The sequence below is a fragment of the Eptatretus burgeri genome, chromosome 1 (genome assembly GCF_056783735.1).
Source record: "Eptatretus burgeri isolate ZD-2024b chromosome 1, Ebu_testis_v1, whole genome shotgun sequence".
NCBI classification, from domain to species: Eukaryota; Metazoa; Chordata; class Myxini; order Myxiniformes; family Myxinidae; genus Eptatretus; species Eptatretus burgeri.
The window spans coordinates 69,753,387-69,773,461 of NC_140961.1; the positions used below are offsets into that span (position 1 = coordinate 69,753,387).

The 20,075-nt window shown below is 43.1% G+C and overlaps 1 protein-coding gene across 4 annotated transcripts in view; it reads left to right on the forward strand.

Annotated features, from left to right (window-relative positions):
- Window positions 1–20,075, forward strand: part of LOC147034687 (MICAL-like protein 2) — a 129,092-nt gene that overhangs the window by 72,291 nt on the left and 36,726 nt on the right. For all 4 annotated transcript variants that reach the window (XM_085887136.1, XM_085887133.1, XM_085887138.1 and 1 more), the window contains exons 4-9: window positions 512–606; window positions 1,215–1,339; window positions 4,439–5,517; window positions 8,143–8,262; window positions 15,172–15,268; window positions 18,289–18,455. In XM_085887136.1, the coding sequence (XP_085743262.1) occupies window positions 512–606; window positions 1,215–1,339; window positions 4,439–5,517; window positions 8,143–8,262; window positions 15,172–15,268; window positions 18,289–18,455 (1,683 nt within the window). The remainder of the gene's footprint in view (window positions 1–511; window positions 607–1,214; window positions 1,340–4,438; window positions 5,518–8,142; window positions 8,263–15,171; window positions 15,269–18,288; window positions 18,456–20,075) is intronic.

Genomic DNA, 20,075 nt, shown 5'->3' on the forward strand with positions numbered 1-20,075 from the left:
TGCAGACGGTTATCTGTTAGTTTCAACAGACATTGAACATAACTGTTATAATTGTTGGCTTCTCTACCTTATTTAAAGCTTATCTTACTTGCCATCATCTTGATTCTCAGCACATGATACATTTAAAGCGGGAAGCATGTGATTATGACCATTATAGTAACTTCCATCTTTATACTGGCAAATTCCTTCAAGCATTGTTAATCTACATACATGATTCAGACTTTTGTATCGAAAATTGTCAGTCAAATTTGTACCACCATCGTACGACATGTTTTGTTTGATGTTTGTACAACTTCCTTGCACCCACAGCAAACACGTTTTTATGATGCAAATGCTGAGATATCACGTTTTGACTTCAGAAATAAACTTGTTTTGCATGCCCTACATGAAAAAAAAAAAAAAAAAAACTTGTGATTTTCTGCATCAGTGTTTTATTCAGAGAAAGATGGTATGACATTGTGAGTTTTGATTGAACTTTTCAAAAGACAGGGTTGTCATTTTAACCTTGTAGTTGGCGGTGCACAGAAGAGACCTTCTGAGCAATCTGAGATGGAACCAACTCCCAAGAAAGCAGTCGTGGAGGAGGAGAAGGGAAAGAAGGAAAGGGTAGGACATTACAATTTCAGTCACCAAAACGTGAGCAAATATGCTGTTCTTTCTAAAATACTTCAAATAAAACCCAGTTTAACATGTGATGTCTTTAACTATGGAACATGTTATATTTGAATCTTCATAATACATTCACTTTATGACTATTAGGGGCTCTCTAATACTCACCTCTAAGCCGTCCAGCCTGGGTTCAAATCCCAGGCCAGCTAAAATCTGTCATCTCGGTTTTTCATAGGCAAGATGATTCATCAATGCATGTGCCATCCTTTGGATGGATGTTAAACTGGGTGTCTCATCTGCCGACATTAGTTGGTGGACGCAGTGTCCTTCGCACAGAGTATGTGAGCTTTTGCCGACGCCCTGAACAAATAAAAAAATTGTTGCCCTCACGTCCAGCGTCGGAGTGGTGACCCAACCACCATTGTAGCTTAGTAACTGCTTCGGCTGCACCAACACTCTGCATAAGGCATGGTACTGTACATCTTGATGATGATGATGATGATGATGATGATGATATGAGTATTAAAGTAAATATCACATTTTTATTTACTTGCATTACTGACGGGAGACATTTTTCTCACATTTCCACCATTCCCTTTATGAAGATCTCGAACCATCAGATCTCCTCTTCAGGCACTGTGGCGGCCACGTGTGCAGTTTGCGGTGAACATGTGCATCTAGTCCAGCGTCACCTTGTCGACGGACACCTGTATCACCGCAATTGCTTCAGGTCTGCACTCGAGTTTATTACATCTTTATTTGCTTTATTTTGTGAAGTTTCACGAAGCTGGCTTTTACTATTTGCTTTGACAAAAGCACACTTAGTGCTGTCCTCATGTGGGATCTACATATGCTGTTATGTCAGTAATAGGTTGAGGTTTCTGTTGAACTCACTCTTGTCAAGTCATGGATTTTTCTCTCAACTTTGCGATCATTCGATTCACACATAAATTACACTTAAACCTGGCTTTCCTTGAACTTACGCATGCTTCATTTTTTTAAAATTTATTATTTTCTTCTTTCATATGTTTTGCTCCTTTTCATGTACTCTTCTCCCCAACAATGCTTCGAGTAAAATAGCCTGTATTTTTTTTTTTATGACTAATCGTCGTGATGAAATTGGTTTAATGTGGTGGTCACGTTTAAGTGCAATTATATTTAATACAATTTAATGAACGATAAATGGATGAGGCTCACAGTTCTTTACATGTTATAATGCTTTTCATTTATAAAATGTAACAACAAAGATGACGCTTGTGGCCAATTTGCGACCACTTCATTGGCATCCCAAAAGTTGTTGGTTCGAATCCAACTTAAGGCAGCAGTATGAAGAGTTTGGATTATATGCTTGTGGAAACCAAGCTGGTCTCAAGTGAATTGCTGTCATCACAATATTGTCAACAAAAACCCAGCTGACTCGATCAGGACCTTCAGGAGGGGAAACAACTGCCGAGTCCACCTTATATGGTCTACCTATGTTGCCAGACCACACATTTTGCTTGACTCAGTGGCATAGGGCAATTCGGGGTGGATACTAAAACATTACCTTGAGAGAGAGAGAGAAAAAAAAAAAAGCGATGCCTTCCAAAACCACAATTAATAATCGTTATAATCGCTGAGGTCCGGTGAATTTGTTGATCAATTTCAGATTTGGTAAAAGTCAATTATTTATTTTGTGCTCTTCTTTCCCCACTGACCCTCTTTACCTGTCTCGCAGAGAGTTAAGTCAGGTTCTATTTAAATATGACCTCATTATAAGTTATTTTTTTTTAATTTTTAAAATCCATCTGCCTGGTTGTTTTGTTTGAGACATTTGCTGATCTGACACTTTGGTGTTTTGAAAATCATGATAGTTATAAGGTGCAAAGAATCTTAACGTGAAGGCTAGCTCAATTGATAAGAAACTTTATGGTGTTACTTGTGTGAAAGTGGGTGAATCGATTAGATCGAGTTTGGAACAATAACGCAAGGGAGCACTTTTCTTTTCCATAGTCTTGGCAGATTGAGCGATGGGGAAGAGGGATTACTTTGTCGGTTTTAGTGCTTCAGGAGGGAGACCATTCCACTGTGTGGATGTATTGTGCAGGCAAGCCTGTGAAGTATGTCAAATGCTCCTCAACGTGAGTTCAGCGAGGCTATCGTCCTGCAGTGGGCTGAAATAGGCTGGATTGTTTACGATGTGTCGTTGGAACAAAAGGCAATGGAATCATCTTTGCCGCCTTTACTTTTTCACAATGTTCCCCGTTCTTTGCATCCATTAATTTTGGAAGAGGAATTTTCATTTACTCATGTAATTAGAAAGAAAACATGAAAAAATATTTATTTACATCTATGCCTCATCAGTTGTTTTTAATATTATTTTTTGGCCTTTATTGGGCTGTTATTGTGAGTATCTCGGAAGTAGTATATGAACTTTCTTGAATTAACTTGATTGTAGTTATCTCGATGAAAAAGATCAAATGTGAAAGTAGCATGTGGTCGACATGTACTGCTAAATTAATGTACCATGCTGTATACAGAGCGTCAGTTCTGCGGAAAAATCAATTTCTTGGCTGGGGTTACAATCCTGGACACTGGACGGGTCGCCACTCCAACACAGGACACCAGGACAGGAATTTGGAGTTTAGCCAGGCTGCTGGGGATAGCTTGCCTTCTCTTCACGAAAGACACAGTACAATGTTTAACATGAATGCCCAGTTCAACGTCCATCCAAGGGACGGTGGTCTAATCACACTGCCTGTGAAATACCAGGATGACAGTTTATAGCTGAGTCGAGATTTGAACCCAGGCTAGACAGCTCAGAGGTGAGTGTGCGTACCTCTACCGCTCTACGCCAGTGGTTCTCAAACTTTTTTTCTTTCACAGACCACTTGAAAATTGCTGAAGGTCTCGGCGGACCACTTAATAAGCTTTTTTGTTGTTGTTCTACAAATCGAAGCATACAAGTCATATTTGAATATCAGTTGTCTTACCTTTCTAGTGTGATCGATGTGCCTGTTTTTTTTTTTTTGGTGGGGGGGGGGTTGAGTAAAGTTGTGGGAAATTGGGTGCAGTGTTTGCCAGCTTTAGCCTTTGGTCTGGTTCAGCATTCGTCCTGCTTCTGCCCCGCACTGGTACGTAGTTAACAAATGGCATCAGAAAACGTGCTGCTCTGTCTGCAAATTCTGGGTACTCTCCAGTTCTTTGAATCCAAAACTCAAATCGGGAATGTCTTTGAATTTATGAACCTGATGTTTCATTGCAAGAAAGCTCCAACACGCACTCGAGTTCCTTATTGGAGAAACCAGAGAGCAACTCACTGATTTCATTCCCAAAAGAATTGTGTATCCAGTTGTTTTGTTTGGCTTTTACTGGAAAGTAATCTTCAAATTGTTTCTTGAGAGCAACAAGATGCTCTTCGATGTCACAAGAATCAGTTCATTTTGCAGGGACTAGTACAGATATTCTCGATTGTTCCACAACCTTTCTGCGGACCAGTGGTGGTCCACGGACCACGGTTTGAGCACCTCTGCTTTCGGCCATTAGATTAGCGGTAAATGATTCAAAATAACGATTAGCATTTTTACAGTATCCATACTACCTTGGGGTTCAAGTTCGATTTCTGAAGCTCTGTTAGTTGAACAGAAATGATTCTTTGACATGTTCTTGAAGAAAGCAAATTCGCAAGCGGGTGCTGATGATCAACAACTTTTTTTTCATGCAGTCTAACCTGACACCGAAAATAGTCGATGCTTATTAATTCTATGGACAATTTTTACTTTGAATGATGCTCAAGTCAAAGTAAGTTTGAAATAAATCGCAAAATGTATGACTGTTTCCTTTGTTGCAGGTGCAAGGAATGCAACAATACACTCATCCGAGGTGCATACAGTACTGGAAAAGACACGGGCACTTTTGTTTGTCAGCATCACAAGGCCAGACAATTCTCTGCTCTCCAACCGACCAACGTTCAGCCCTCAGCATCGAAAGCACAAACAGGACAAAAACCTTTAAATACAAAAGGCCTGCTGATGACTTCTTCTTCCACAAGGTCAATTGCTTGTGTTGCTTCCACGCCAGCAAAAACTTCATTCTTTGGTGTAAAGCCTTCCACCACATTCAGCCAAGGTACACAGGTGTATGAGCCCAGGCAAGAGAAGCCTGCTTCTGTGATGTCCTCCAAAGTTCAATGTCCAACAAATCGAGCAACATGTTCCACAGAGATAGCTGATGCACGGAAAGCTTTCCTGAAAGCTGAGCCAAGGACAACAGTCCACAAAGGCAAAGACGGCATTTCTTTAAGTCAAAAATCGAGTGCCCTCTCCACTGCTCAATATTCATCTTCTCAAAATATTTCTCCCTCTAGTGTAACGGTTGGCCCCAAAAATATCACCCGGGTGACAATCACCGTACCAAGTGAGCCACTGAGGTCAACACCATCATCCGGAACAACTCGAGACAAAGCTCGTATGTTCCTTGGAAACAAACTTGGGCAACTTTCTGCAGCTGGAACAAGTTCCAGTTCTCCTGGAGAGAAACAACAAGCTTCAACGAAATTGTCAGGATCTTCAAATACAGGCCTTATTTCGTCGTCTCATGCAAAGAGAACATCTCTCATAAACTCAAATGAGCCAATGCCTTCCCCTATTCATTCTGTGTCAACTTGCATGCCCTCCTATTCTTATTCTTCTTCTTTTCATTCTTCTTCTTCTTCTTTGTCTAACTCATTTTCTCCATCACTTAACACTTCACAATCTTCCTCCTCATCATCACCATCATCATCATTTAGCTTCAAGTCAAATTCTACCACGACTCCGCAATCCACAATCTCATCATTTTCTGCAATTACCAATTCAAGCAAGAATGCTCATAATTCATCCCTTGCTGCAAGAGGTCTAAATGCTGTGGACAAATGTACTTCTCCAGAAGGTAAAGTACATTCATTTAAAAGTTTTTGCAATTGTGTTGAAGTATTATTTTCACATGTACGGCCCCCAACTGAAACCCCAAAATATTACATGTGAACTGTACATGCCGGGAAAGGATAGCTGCCGAAAAGCTAAATTTAGGACACCGTGTCACCTGGGCAGGTAGTTGCGATGTGCTTCAACTCTTGCGCATGTTATAGAAAAACAAGTTGGAGAGCCAGAAAATAACATTCAACCAATGCCAAGAATGAACTTTCAAACTTGCCTCCATCCTCTTAAAACCTTGTGGCACCTTGATAGTCTGTCTCTGAAGTATGTCCCCCTCCATGTCTTCCCTCACTTAAAATGACGCTACGGTTGACTCCACTCATGAGAAGGGCGAATGCCTGTTCTGTTTGTTTCCAAATCATGTGTCTCCAACCCCTCGTTCTCTGTACCCACCCTTCCCAGTCATACCCACTGCTCCTGGATTCTGAGTCTTTTGCACCTGAGAAGGTAGGTAAGTTTCTGGCTACCCTCAACTATGATTCCGCAACTGGGCCAGATGGCATCAGCTCCCGCTTCCTTAAAACCTGCCCTACTGCTCTTGCACATCCTCTTTCTGCTCTAGTCACCATATCATTTGCCCCAGATAATCTTCTATCTGCTTAGAAATCAACCAACATCACTGCACGACATTAAAAAGGTGCAATAACGGATCCAGTTAACTATAGACCGATCAGCTTGCTTTCAATCATCAGCAAGGTCATGGAATCCATCATCGCAGTTGATATGAAATCCTTCGTTTTCTCCAATGGCCTCATCTCAGATCACAATGTCAAATTCGGACCAGGTCATGCTACCTTGGACATGCTGGTTCTGCTCTCCAAACAATTGACCGAAGCCCTTCATGTCAGACATGAGATCAGGACCATCTCCATGGACATATCTCGAACATTCGATCGTCGGGCACCCTGCCTTGCTCTATAAACTCGTTGTCTAGGGCACCCAAGGCCAACTCCACACATGGCTTACTGACTTCCTCTCATCTCATCTCTTCTCCCTGCCAAGGCTGGATTGCCCCAAGGTAGTGTTGTGCACCCCATCTTTTTCCAAGTTTTCATCAACAATCTCTGATTATCTGGGAAATCCTCTTTATCCTTTTGCTGATGATTCCACCCTCTGCCGTAACATTCCTCATCCTTCAGTGAGGCAGACAGCAGAATCTTCCCTCTCTGCAGACCTTGACAAAATCACAAACTAGTCAAACAATGGAAATATGTCTTTTGATCCTGACAAATCTCACACTCTCACTATCTCTCTTTCCAAAAGGACCATCTGGCAAAACCCTCTCATCTACTTTCTTGACAATCTTCTTAAGGAAGTTCAGTCATTCAAACTCCTGGGTCTCACTATCAGCCACGATCTTTCTTGGACAAATCACATTTCAAAGTTGGCCTCCAAAGTTAGTCACTGATTGGGCATCCAGCAGCATACAATGTCTTTCCTTGACACACCTCAACTCCTATCCATCTCTTTGGCCTCAATCTACAGCTTGATGGAGTGCTGATCTCCCCTCTGGGCTCGCACCCCTGCCTCACACCTTGCTTAGCTATATGCCATGGAAACTGAAGCCTTCAAGATCATTGGAATCTCCTACGATGAAGCTGAGTATCTGGGCCGATTATGTTTTTTTTTGCTTTTTTGCATACATTGTCGAGGTTTGTATGAGAGCTCGCACACAATGCACAACAAGGGAGGCAGGAGACAAGAGGGGTGGGAGAGGGAAGGACAAAACAGTGGGGAACAGATATTAGGAGATCTGTGGAAGAGAGAGGGATGGGGTGGGGAACATGGGGTCAACAAGATGGACACCACATGGACTTTCAGGACCTTACACAACAGGGAACTTTTGGGAAGGAAAGCAGAGAATTTGAACTTTTGGGAAGGAAGGCAGGAAATGTTCACATCGCAGACAGGTTGGTGGTCTCTGTCTTCGACCGCTTCCTTTCTGGTCTTGCACACTCTGCTGTTTCAATGCTCTGTCCTTCGCAGGTTTCTGCAGGGTGTATGTGGTCTATCAGCAACCCTCTTTGTGTGGAACTCCCCAAATCCAGAATCACTTCTTACAGTGTGTGTGTGTGTGTGTGTGTGTGTGTGTGTGTGTGTGTGTGTGTGTGTGTGTGTGTGTGTGTGTGTGTGACAGAGACAGAGACAGAGACAGAGACAGAGAGAGAGAGTGCTTGTGTGTATGTGTGCGCATCAGATGCACTTCCTGACTGTTATGGTGAGCATCGTCATGGATTATGTCTCACACGGTAAAACCGCATAATGTGCAAAGAACAACCGTCCGTCTGCCACCCAGACGATTGTTCCTGTTAATGCAAACCATTCAACCAGAAGGCACGCGATGTGATCGGCAGGTAAATCGAAACATGTGGAGTGTGATGAGCTCTCCATTGGACATAGTTCTACACCAAAGTGTCACCTCCAACCCAGAGACCTCAAGCTTATCCAAATTTCCACTCTGATAAATGGTGACATTTGTGACATCTATAGAGCCTTAGTTTTTATTTATAATGTGTATGTATGGATGCATGCTTCTACGAAAACTTCACTGTAATAACCATAGATTACAACATTGCAGGATCATTGCCATGGAAAGGTTCAGTTAATTCTTCATCCAAGGAACAGCCCCAAAGAACTGGTGCAAGCTACTGGGGCGTACATCTGCGTGCAGTGGGCAGTCCAGAAGACAAGAGGACAGGCAAGCAAATGTCTAATCCAGTAGTGGAATGTCAGAGGCATGAGCAACAGCACAGTTAGTGAAGTTGCAGCAAGCCTTCAGCGGGCAAACACCAGAACTACATCCCAACAGCTGCATTTAAATAATTGTGCACCATGGCCTGGTTAATAAAAGAACTACGTTTTGGCATGAGCCCCTATATTAATAATTTGTTTCTTTCTCGTTGTTTGTAAATAATTTCAATATTCTCAAAAGAGAATTGACATAATTATCCTCTACGACAAGATAAACGTGAGACCGCATTACCACCGGTGAGTGGTATTAATCAAACTGTTTAAGGGATGGTTTAGATTTCCCCATTTTTGATGTTTCCACTCATAATTGGCATTAATTTATTTTAGCAAACCAATTGACACATGTAGACTTTCTCAGCAATTACATTGGATTCCATGTTTTTGTTCTGAAATGAAACCAATACAGTTCTTAGTCCAAAATGACGAGGAGTCACTATTCATCTGCTCAGAGGAATTATATTGGGAGGCCAACTTGTAGACCCAGAGTGATAAAATGTGCAGATTATGATGGGGTTTTTTTTGGTTAAAAAAGGTGATGTTTAAATTTTAGCAGGTCTGAGTTGATTTGGATGTGAATGGAGTAGATCCTATCTTGAGAGTGCCAAGCTCACCGAGACCAATCAACACACACGCGCATACACATGCACACATCTTAAAAACCATCAATGGGAACATTACTACAAACGAGTGACAGCTTGAAGCAGTCCGGGGCTCAGTGACGATCTTGAAAAGAAAAGAGCCCAAACAAAACTTTGAGAACAAGAAAACTTCACAGCTTTGTCTATGAATTATCCCTTACTGAAACGGAGGTGGATACTTTGAGACTTCCAAGGGCTCTGTATACACACACACACACATACACACACACACACACACACACACACACACACACACACACACACACACACACACACACACACACACACACACACACACACACACACACACACACACACACACACACACACACACACTGAAGATGGTGGTGAGGAGGAGGAGGCGGCGTGATTTACCCCCTCCTTCTTGCCTGGGACGGAAAAGACCGAGGGCTGCACCAAATACATTGCTTTTGAAAGCAGTGAAGACCGAGCTGAAAACTACAGCTTCGATGGGATGAGATGTGCATGAGTGCCCGGTATCACACTGTCCGACATGTGTTTGTGACGTGACGTGGCCTGGTCCTGCAGCTGTCAGGAGAGAAGGCTCAAACTTTGATGAACTCCCTCTTGCAAGGTTTCACCCCTTGAGGATGAGAAAGACCAAGTTTTTTTGGGGGGGAATGGGGACCGCACTGAATACAACAACTTCAATGGGAGTGAGAACCGAACTGAGGATGGCAGCTTTCAGGAGGCAGAGGGCCGCGCACGTAGCGCCCAGATTCACACTCATTGACGTGTTTGCAACACGGCCTGGCCTTGCGACTCGTTGGGTATTACTGACCCCATCATGCTCAGAATGAAAACCCAAGCTTTGGCGACTTTCTTTTTGCAAAGTTCCATCCACATGAGACCGAGTCTTGTGGATCGAGGACCATGCCAAATACAATGACTTCGATGAGACCGAGCCAAGGATGGCAGATTTGATGGGGAAGAAGGCTGTGCGGAGGGTTCCTGGAGTTGTGCCGATCGACGTGTGTTTGGGATACGGCCTGGCACCTTGGCCTTACCGTGCAGCTTATTGGGTTTTGCTGACTCTATCCCATCAAGGAAGCATGAGACTCAGCAGGTAGAGACTGAAACTGCGCATACCAAGGAGGTCACACGGAGGGTCGTGCAGATTTACATCGTCACCACTTCGGGGATGGAATGGAATGAGGGAGCATGGATTGGGAGACTGCTTGGTCCATGGGTCGTGGTTCTTTGCTGGGGTGAAGATTGATGCTTCAGAACCAGGGAAGGCTCCATTAAATGGAGCACGGATAAGGAGACTGCTTGGTCCATGAGTTGTGGCTCCTTGCTGGTGTAAAGATGGACGTTTCAGGACTGTGGAACACTGTTAAATGGAGCATGGATAAGGAAATGGCTTGGTCCATGAGTTGTGGTTCCTTACTTGGGTGAAGATGGATGCTTCAGGACCAGGGAAGGCTCTGTTCAGTCTTAAAGACATCACGAGTGTTGATGATGACCGGTGGTGACAGCACGTACACATGCACGCACACGCACATACACGCACACATACATTAATTATTATTTACTCATTCACGATTGTGATTGTACACATACAGTATTATATTTGACATATGATGCATATTATGTATATACACATGTTGATTGGTGATCATACACGTTTTGTTTGTGGCGTATTATGCATATTACCTGTATATACACACATAGTATACATGACATATTGCACATGTTATATGTGACATTATACATATTACATACACACATATTGATATGTGATCATACATATATTATATGTGACTTAACACACACACACACACACACACACACACACACACACACACACACACACACACACACACACACACACACACACACACACACACTGGAGCAAAGAGGAGAAACAAATCATCCTTCAATGCTGGGTCTATTCAGTCAATGAGCTTTGGTGGATGAAAGCCAGGGGGAAATGATTCATGGAGCAGCTGGGGAAACAAAACTAGCAACTACACTGGAGACTGTCCCAGTGTATATATTTGCCAGGATTGCATTGACAGCATTTGGTCGTTAGGAAAAAAAAAACCAAATAAAAGAGATAACAGGCAAAGCCAGAGAACAAGCGGAAGAAGATTTGAAGAGAATGGAAGTCAAGGAGTCACCAGGAGATGGACAGGAGAGTGAGGAGGTGACCATGAGGGCATCGGGAGAGACCAGGTGGCAAAACCAGGGCTTGGAACACAGCATGGCATTGGAGACCCAGCGGCTGGGACAAGTGATGGAAGGAGACCGAGTGGATGCGTACCCACTGCACTGAGAGGAACGGACCTGACCCGTTGACATGAGCCAGAAGGTACTTGCACCAGTGGAGGGATAAGGATGGGAGGGGTGGATAGTGATGGGCACAAAGGAAGGAGAATGAAGGAGAGGAGGATGAAGTGCAGGGAGGGAAAGATAATGATGGGCAGGAAGAGGATGGACAATGGCAGAATGAGGGAAAGAAAGAAGACGAGGAAGATGAAAAAGCAGCGTGAACTGGAGGAAGCGATGGCCAACAGAATGGAGGAAATGAGGCTGATAGCACTCAAAGAAAGATCACAACTCTACAAAGTAGAAAATAACAAAAAGACAAAAAATACTGCTGAGGAGAACCACTCAGAAAAATCATACCAAGATAATCAGCACCGCGAGCTTTGCAGCAGCATTGTTCGTTCAAGAAAAAGTGACAGGCAAACATCATCGCAAGAAAAATATACCAGGCTCCACAGACAAAGACCATGTACCACAATGGAAATGGAGACGGATGAAACAGAGAGAACAACTGAGGAAGGAAATGGGACAAATGCAGCATCTTTTGGAAATTAATCTATGAAGACCCAAACAAACATAATAATGTGGATCGGATCTAAAAATTGGGAAAGAAAAAGCAGCACCTAAAGTAAATGCCCTAAAGTAAAGTAAAGTAGAGTGAAAATAAAAAATAAAAAAATAAAAACACAACGAACAAAAATGCCAAACTTTAAAAGCCCAGATCCAGATGGAGTTCCAAACTTCTGGCTAAAGCAACGAGATGCTTTCCACAATCACTACGCTCAAGCATTCAACAAACTTATCCAAGAGGAGGAGGTAATGGATGACTCGCTCACAGAGGGTAACACCATCCTCATCCCAAAATCTGAAGAAACCCAACTACCTCACAAGTGTAAACCAATAACCTGTCTACCAACAGTATACAAACTTCTGACGGGAATCACTAGAGAAATGATATACCACCATGTAACGCAGGAAGGTCATCTAGAAGCAGAGCAGAAGGGATGTAAAAATAGGATGCAATGGAACAATAGACCACCTCGTAGTAAACAAGGCCATACTCAACAACTGTAAAACCATAAGAACCAAATTGTCCACAGCCTGGATACAGGATAAAAAAAGCTTTTGATAGTGTCCCATATTCATGGATGATACAAAGCATGCTCATCCGTTGAAGTGATACCAGGTGGGGTTGACAGCCTGTCATCCTTCCGAGGTCAGTAAAGTGAGTACCAGCTTGCTGGGATGATTGAGCCATTCGAGTATCCTGCGTCGGAGTGGCGAACCATTCAGGATCGTGCCCAATAGCCCAGGAGACTGCTTAGGTAGCCCAACGCTCTTCACAGAGTATGGTCCCAATGGATGGATGGATGGATGGATGGACAATGCATACAATTGTACAAGATCAACCCCCAAATAATCAAACTGATTGAGAAAGCAATGGAGCTATGGAACACCACATTGGTACTGCAACACTCAGAAGGAAAGAAAGAAATACCAGGGGTGAAGATACGTCGCAGGATCTTCCAGGATCTGGCCTTTCGCCCTTCCTATTTTGCTTGGCCTTGTACCCACTGAGAAACCTCATTGATGAGCAAGGACATGGATACACCCTAATGTCCCACAAGATAATGTCCAAAGAGACAAGAAAGGTGACCTGTCCACTTTACAAGGATGATCGAAAACTTTTGCACCAAATGATGAAAAATTGGAAGAACAACTGAAATTAGTGAAAGGGTACTCCGATGACATTCACTACATTCAGGATGACATACTCCGATGAATGTCACTAGATGATATTCAAATGGAATTTGGCCGAGATAAGTCAACAAAAATAGACAACATAAAACTCGACCGAGATATAACAATGCAGGAGCTACACAACAAAGCATCGGAGGCTAGTCCTGAAAACATCTCACCCTGACAAACACAATCAAAGCCATCAACCACCGAGCAATACCAGTATTCCAATACAGCTGCGGAATAATAAACCGGCCACAAACAGAAATCTAATCACCAAATTTGATATCAAAACAAGGAAACTCCTCACCATCCACAAAATGTTCTGCAAAAATCAGTGCGTCCTGAGAATGTACCTGCCAAGACTAGAGGGAGGTAGCGGCCTGATGGAACTCAATGAAGTGCACAAAACGACATCTATCGGATTGGCTGAATACGTGAAAAATTCAACAGATTCCAGAATCCAATTTGTATGCAAACATGAAAGACAGTAAGTCAGAGAAGAGGTCAGCTCAACTGGGATGAAGAATGAATCATTATTAATGCCCAAAACCACGGACACCACATGAATGGCTTTAAGAAAATGGGAGAACTGAAACATGAAAAAAACCCACTTCTCAAAAAAATTCCAAACGCACATGGAAATGGAAGATGTCACGCATGAAACCAAAACGGCAATGGATACAGGCGCAACAATACCAAAAAAGACAAAATAAAAATATAAAGTGAAATATCAACAGATATACACCAACAACTGGAAGAAGAGCAAGAGAACAGGACATTTTATTTTTAAAAATTAAGATTTGGACTGACTGAGCAGAGACCAAGAAGGCTTATTGGAATGGTTTTAGAGGTCAGTTCAACTGGGATGAAGACTGAATCGTTAAAATGCCCAAGACCAGGGACACTACAAGAATCGCTTTAAGAGGATGGCAGGACTGAGTCAATGAGCCACATCCTATCGGTGAGTGAGGGGAAAGGAGGTAAAAAAAAACTCATGTCAGAGCAGCTGTACACACAATGACACAACAGGGTTTGTAGAGTAATCCACTGGCACATCTGCAAAAACTTCGATATCTCAGTCCCAGAAAACTCATGGAAACGTGAACCAAAAGCGATAATTGAGAGCATGGAAGTCACGTTCACATACAACCTGATGATCCCATCGAGCATGAACATAGAAAACAAAGCATTGCGACCGGATATAGTACTTTTATGTACTATATCCATTTTGGAGCTCGTTAACTTTGGTTAACTTTTGTGAGAACTAAGTACTTGGTGAGGTTGAGTAATCCTGAAAGTACAGGCTAGTACAAAAAGTCTTTTCGAACATTTGAATAGCATTTGGTTCACCTTTTGTAACGCATAGCAGGTGCATTGAAATGTTTGGCAACTCGATGAAGTCATTAAAAGAGCTGTTTCACGTGTGTAGATCTCACATGGAAACATCTTGCATAGATGAATAATCCCACTCAAATCTTTGCTTTTACCCCATGTGCCGTCAAACTATCACCTTCCCCTTCCAATGCTTACCAATGATGGGCCACAAGGGTCTCTGCCCTGAGGGACCCCACCAACCATGACTCCAAGAGTTTCACCAATCGTCTGAAGCCTTCACCTATCTCCACCCTGATGCCCTACCTTGAGTCTTTGCCCCCAGGACATCTATAAATCCTACTCTCAGCAACAAACCAGTGCTGACTGGGATCTGCAGAGGAGTTTATCTCCTTCTGTTGGTGAGAGTGAATGTGTCCAATAGCCCACCACCCCTCCCCCAATCTTGCCCTTGTCCACCCAGTTCCACAGAGGATGACAAACAGGATTCCGTAATCGCTAACTATCAATACATCAGACAACCCCCATCCCCTCACAGACACCACTAAAGACTCCTTCACACAAACATGTAATCCAGGATATGAATTTCAAAAAACTAAATGCGATTTGGACTAACTATTACCCCTCCCCATAAACATATCGATATTTTAGAGCACGTGACCAAATTGTGATGACAAAGGGAAGTTCGTACAGGGAATTAAATGGCCACACACCAAGACTTGCGTTAAATTGTATGTCATGACCTGCTGGTATTATGTAACATTTCTAGGATAACCTGCTGTGTTGATTCCATGAATACCCAAACATTCAAGGGGATAAAACTTCTCGAGCTTCTTTCTACTCTCACGCAGGTTTGCGCACCAAGTCCCAGACTTCGGAAACCAGTGTGCCTTCTCCGTCAAGTCCTGGTTATTCAGCCTCAAATGCCAATCCTGCTGTCAAACAGGGGTAAGCTTTGAACCAAGATTATTATAACATCACAAGGAAACTTGTTTACGTTTTTCATCCTCGTGACTTTTGAAGACTGCATCATTGAGCCTTTTCACGATAACATAGTCCATTATTATCAATTTGCATTTGGGTACAAATTATGCGTGCCAATACTGATGATGCATTAAGTAATAGAGCTATTGTAAAACTTTGTTGTTCCTCAACACATTTGTTTTTAGAATGGTAAATTGTTATTAATATGTTCGGATCCAAAGATACAGTTTTAACTTTTACAGGAAAAAAAAAAAAACAACTCAAAATATCCATTGGTATGCTCATAATATTATTATTATCATTTGTATATTTCTCAAAAACTCCAGAAAGAGCATCGAACACCACAGATATAAAATGAACAAGAAGAAGCTCAGAAACTAGAAGACCTTTTTTTTTTTTAATTGTTACTATTATTTTCATTCTCCCGAAACAATGCTGAGTGCCACGAAATGTGAAGGAGACCAGAGAAAAATCAGAAGAGGAAAAACCTTCGCCGAGTCCTGAAACAAGGAAACCTCTTCACACTACCACTGTACTGGAGGGAGTAACTAGGCCAGGTGGAAAAATAATTCTTCCTACCTCCATGGGGTGTTTTTTCGGAGACGCCATCTCCATGCTCGATGGGTTTGGGAGCTCGTCCGCCCTTTCACAGGTGTTGTTTTTCGTCCTGCAAGGGTGTCTCAGTCACCCTCCACACTAGCAAAGTCAGTGAGGGGTGTCGTTTAGTTGCCAACAACTCGACCATGTGGCAGGTAACACTGGGTTACACGTGAGCAGTGACAAACCCAAAAGACTCATGTGACTGCATATGCACACTTGTATTAATTATGCTGTAGATCCTATAACCCCCCCCCAAAAAGAACAAAATCGTTAGTTTTATAATGAGATATATATATGATAGATATCTGGTTGTCTCCAAATACGGGTTTCAGAAGGTGGGCCGGAACCCTCCCAAGTCTCAAAGTATCCACCTTCATGTGGGTGCGTACGTGCGTGAGCATGCAAGTTGCTGTTGTTGGTGAGTTTCAGGAAATGGAACGGAGACCTACTGTGTGTGTGTGTGTGTGTGTGTGTGTGTGTGTGTGTGTGTGTGTGTGTGTGTGTGTGTGTGTGTGTGTGTGTGTGTGTGTGTGTGTGTGTGTGTGTGTGTGTGTGTGTGTGTGAGAGATGTGTGTCTATATCATGTATAATATGTGTGTAATCACATATGTCACATGTATTCATGTGCATGAGCATGTATTTGGATGAATCACAATCCATGGATGTGTGCATGTGTATGCACCGTCGCCACCTGTCAACATCACTACTTGCAAGCCTCTTTGATTGAACAGAGACTTCACTGGTTCTGAAGCATCCATCCGCACTCCAGCAAGGAACCACAACTTGTGGACCAAGCCGTCTCCTTATCTGTGCTCTGTTTCCCCCTCCGTCCCTGAAGTGGCGGCAATGTAGATCTGCGCGACCTCCGATATGACCTTCGGGGTATGCCCGATCCCACCCAGGGACCCCACTGCTCACCTGGACATGGCGTGCCACTGCCACCAGTCGCCATCTCCACACATGGTCCCATTGAAGCTCAGTCCCGTCTGTAGGCGGGAGGGCGTCGGCAAAAGGGAGTCGTCCTCGGTGGGAGGGACAAAGTGCACCAAGCTGAGGGAGTCAACAAAATGCACCAACTTGCACGGCTAAGCCATGTCCAAATGTCTCGGCCTCACTGAAACTGTCAGCTGTTATATTCAGTGCGCTCCTTGACCCCACTGAAGCTTGGTCCCACCCTCATCAGGATGGAGCCAATAAAGCCCTCTTGGCTGCATGGCCAGGCCATGTCCCAAATGTATGTCGAACAGCATGATACAGGGAGCCATGTGTACAGCACTTGGCCTCGTCAAAGCCACCGCAGCTGCAGGCCAAGGCCACATCACAAACGCATGTCGAATGGTGCGACATCCGACATTGCGTGCATGGTCCTCTGTCCCACTAAAGCTGTCACTCTCGTTGCAGTCTTTGCTCCCATCAAAGATATAATTCAGCATGGTCTTTGGTCCTATCAGTCCCAAAGGAAAGGGAGGAGGAAAAGCTCCCCGCCACCCCCTGTAAGTGTGCGTGCGTGCGTGCGTGCGTGCGTGCGTGCGTGCATGTGTGCGTGTGCGTGCGTGCGTCCCTTTATCTCATGATAATGTGACTAGATTTATCTCCTGCATACCGTAGTTATGTCATTTCTCTTACTGTTCTTTTAAATCAAGTATGAGGTTAACATACTGTGCACACATTTAATACATCCCTTCACTCTCTTTACTCACATGTCCTCTCATTGACATTTATGTTTCTCTATTGTACAGTATTACCTTGTTCTTTGATTGTCTCAATTCAACAAAAAAAATTTATCCCTTCTCCTCTTTCAACCCTTCATTTGCATATTCAATATTGATGCAGCTCTGATGTTAATTTGACATGATATATGTAGAAGCATCAGTCACTGCAAGAAGAGTGTGTATCACTTCTTCATTCATATGCAGCACAAGGCTGTGGGGTAGCATCATTGGCTGAGAGTGTGGCTGTGTTGCTGATGCAACTCTTTTGCTGGTTTGGGCAGGAATTTGGAATTTGGTCATGGTGCCAGCGATAGCTCGCCTACTCTTCGTGGAGGACACCATGGGATCTTTAACATTCACCAACAAATGCTAGCTGATGGGCCGTCCAGCTTAACCTCCATCTGAGAGATGGCACACACAATGATTCCTCACCCTGCGTGTGAAACATGAGGATGACTGTTTATAGCTGGGTCAAGATTCAACCCAGGCTAGACCTGAGCTCAGCAGTGAGTTTGCATACCTCTCGGCTGTTCGATGGTACTTGAGGAAGTAGAGAAGGGCATTAGTATTGTACTCCAAGGTTCCATACATATTTTGTTCCTCGCCCCCCAAATATGCTGATCTTGACAGGCAAGTCTGATTGATATGTTATATTTATTCTTTCCTCCCCAGGCAGAGAGACGAATACAAGCCAAACACGACCACCATCCCAGCTACGCCTACAGGAACTGCTAATGCCAAAAACTACAGTCCAAGCAACCCCCCTACTCGCCCTCCTCCACCGAAAGAATCTCCAACAGGGCCTGCTACAAAAGCACAATCCAGTTTCACAAAGTCAGGTTTGTAAAGTTTTGGTTGTTGAATCAATAACGAGCAGAGTACAGTTTAGTGTTATAAATACAATGAGAATTTTCTGTGTTCATGATTCATTCCTTCCTTCAAACATTCTGCTGTGAGAATGGTGCAGATGTGGACATATATATACCATATGTCCACATGTGATGTAAAATGCTTGACGATCGAATCCAACCCAATCCAATGTCAATACTCGTTCCAGAACAATGGTTCTGCCGAAGCAACCTCGTTTCAGTGAACACACTGAGTGGTTTGCCATTGCTTCTCCCAGCAGTGGTCAGGGTAGGAATTTTCATTTTTGCCTGCTGTATGTCGGCGTGCAATGGCCAACTCTTGCAAAAGACTGTCAGAGATTTAAAGTCCTCCAGTGAATGCTAGCAGATGGAACACCTGGCTTAACCTCCTTCCGTAGGACAGCACACTCACCGATGGACCACCTTGCCTGTGAAGCACCAAGGTGACAGTGTAAAGTCAGGCTTGGAGCATAACTCGGAGAACTAACCTCAAAGATGGATATGTAACCTCTGAGCTATCCTCTCAGCCACATATGGCTGTGCTATATTACCTGATCATTCCACCAAATACCCATACACTCTCAAGTCATGATTATCTAAGTAATAATTTGGATTTTGCTTTTCAACAAAGCAAATAACCAGATGTTAATGTGATGCTTCAATCGAGCGACCAGGAACTTGAACCTATTGATACCATACCAAAACATATTCAAAGCTAAAAGCAGCAAAAATAATTAAAATGTACACTAAGAGCAGAATGCTTCACAAAGCTTTTGCATTATTGTGATATAATTAAATAAAATAAGAAAGGAATATGTTAATGTATTCATGTCCAGAGGACATTGGCAAATATTTTGAAAACTGGTAGCGGAATGGATGTGGCGATGTCCACGTGCCTCAGGAACTGTCATATACATTGGAATGCACCAGTGGTGTTTATATTTGAAGGTGAATTGTATCGATATTTATCAATTTTTATGTTACCTGCGACATGTCGAAGGTCTACAAGAGCTCCGCATTGCTGTTGTTGTTTTTGTTGTTATGGGTCGATTTTTGAAATGTGCACCCATTGGTCGGACAGCTGCTGGACCACACCTACATGTCGCTTGACTCCACCCACCATGGCACCCAGACAAAATGATATGGCTGCCATCTTGGTTTTTTTTTTGTTGGGCCAAACACATTACGTCTGTAGGTCTCTGCTGATTATACACTGTCCGGGTTTGTTGCGTTAGATTTCCATTGGCTTTGTTTGGGCCGAGTGTTGATCACGATGAGGGACCCCAAAAAATCAAATCATATGTGGAATTAAAATTATTTGTACGGTTTAATAAAGCCTGGATGCGCCTCCCTAAAAAGTATAGTTACCTAATTTTGGACCGGCTCCATATTGGTATTGAACATCTATGACTGTGCAACTGTAACAAATTGGCTCGTTCTGGTGTAACTGTTCAAATATAACTGTGATTCGATTAATCAACTCCTTTAAGAGTTTTTGAATGCGCATTTGCCAATCGGTCCATTGCCGGATTTTTCAAGCTAATTCACTCGCACTTAATGGTGAAGTGAAGTAACGCACTTTTTATGACC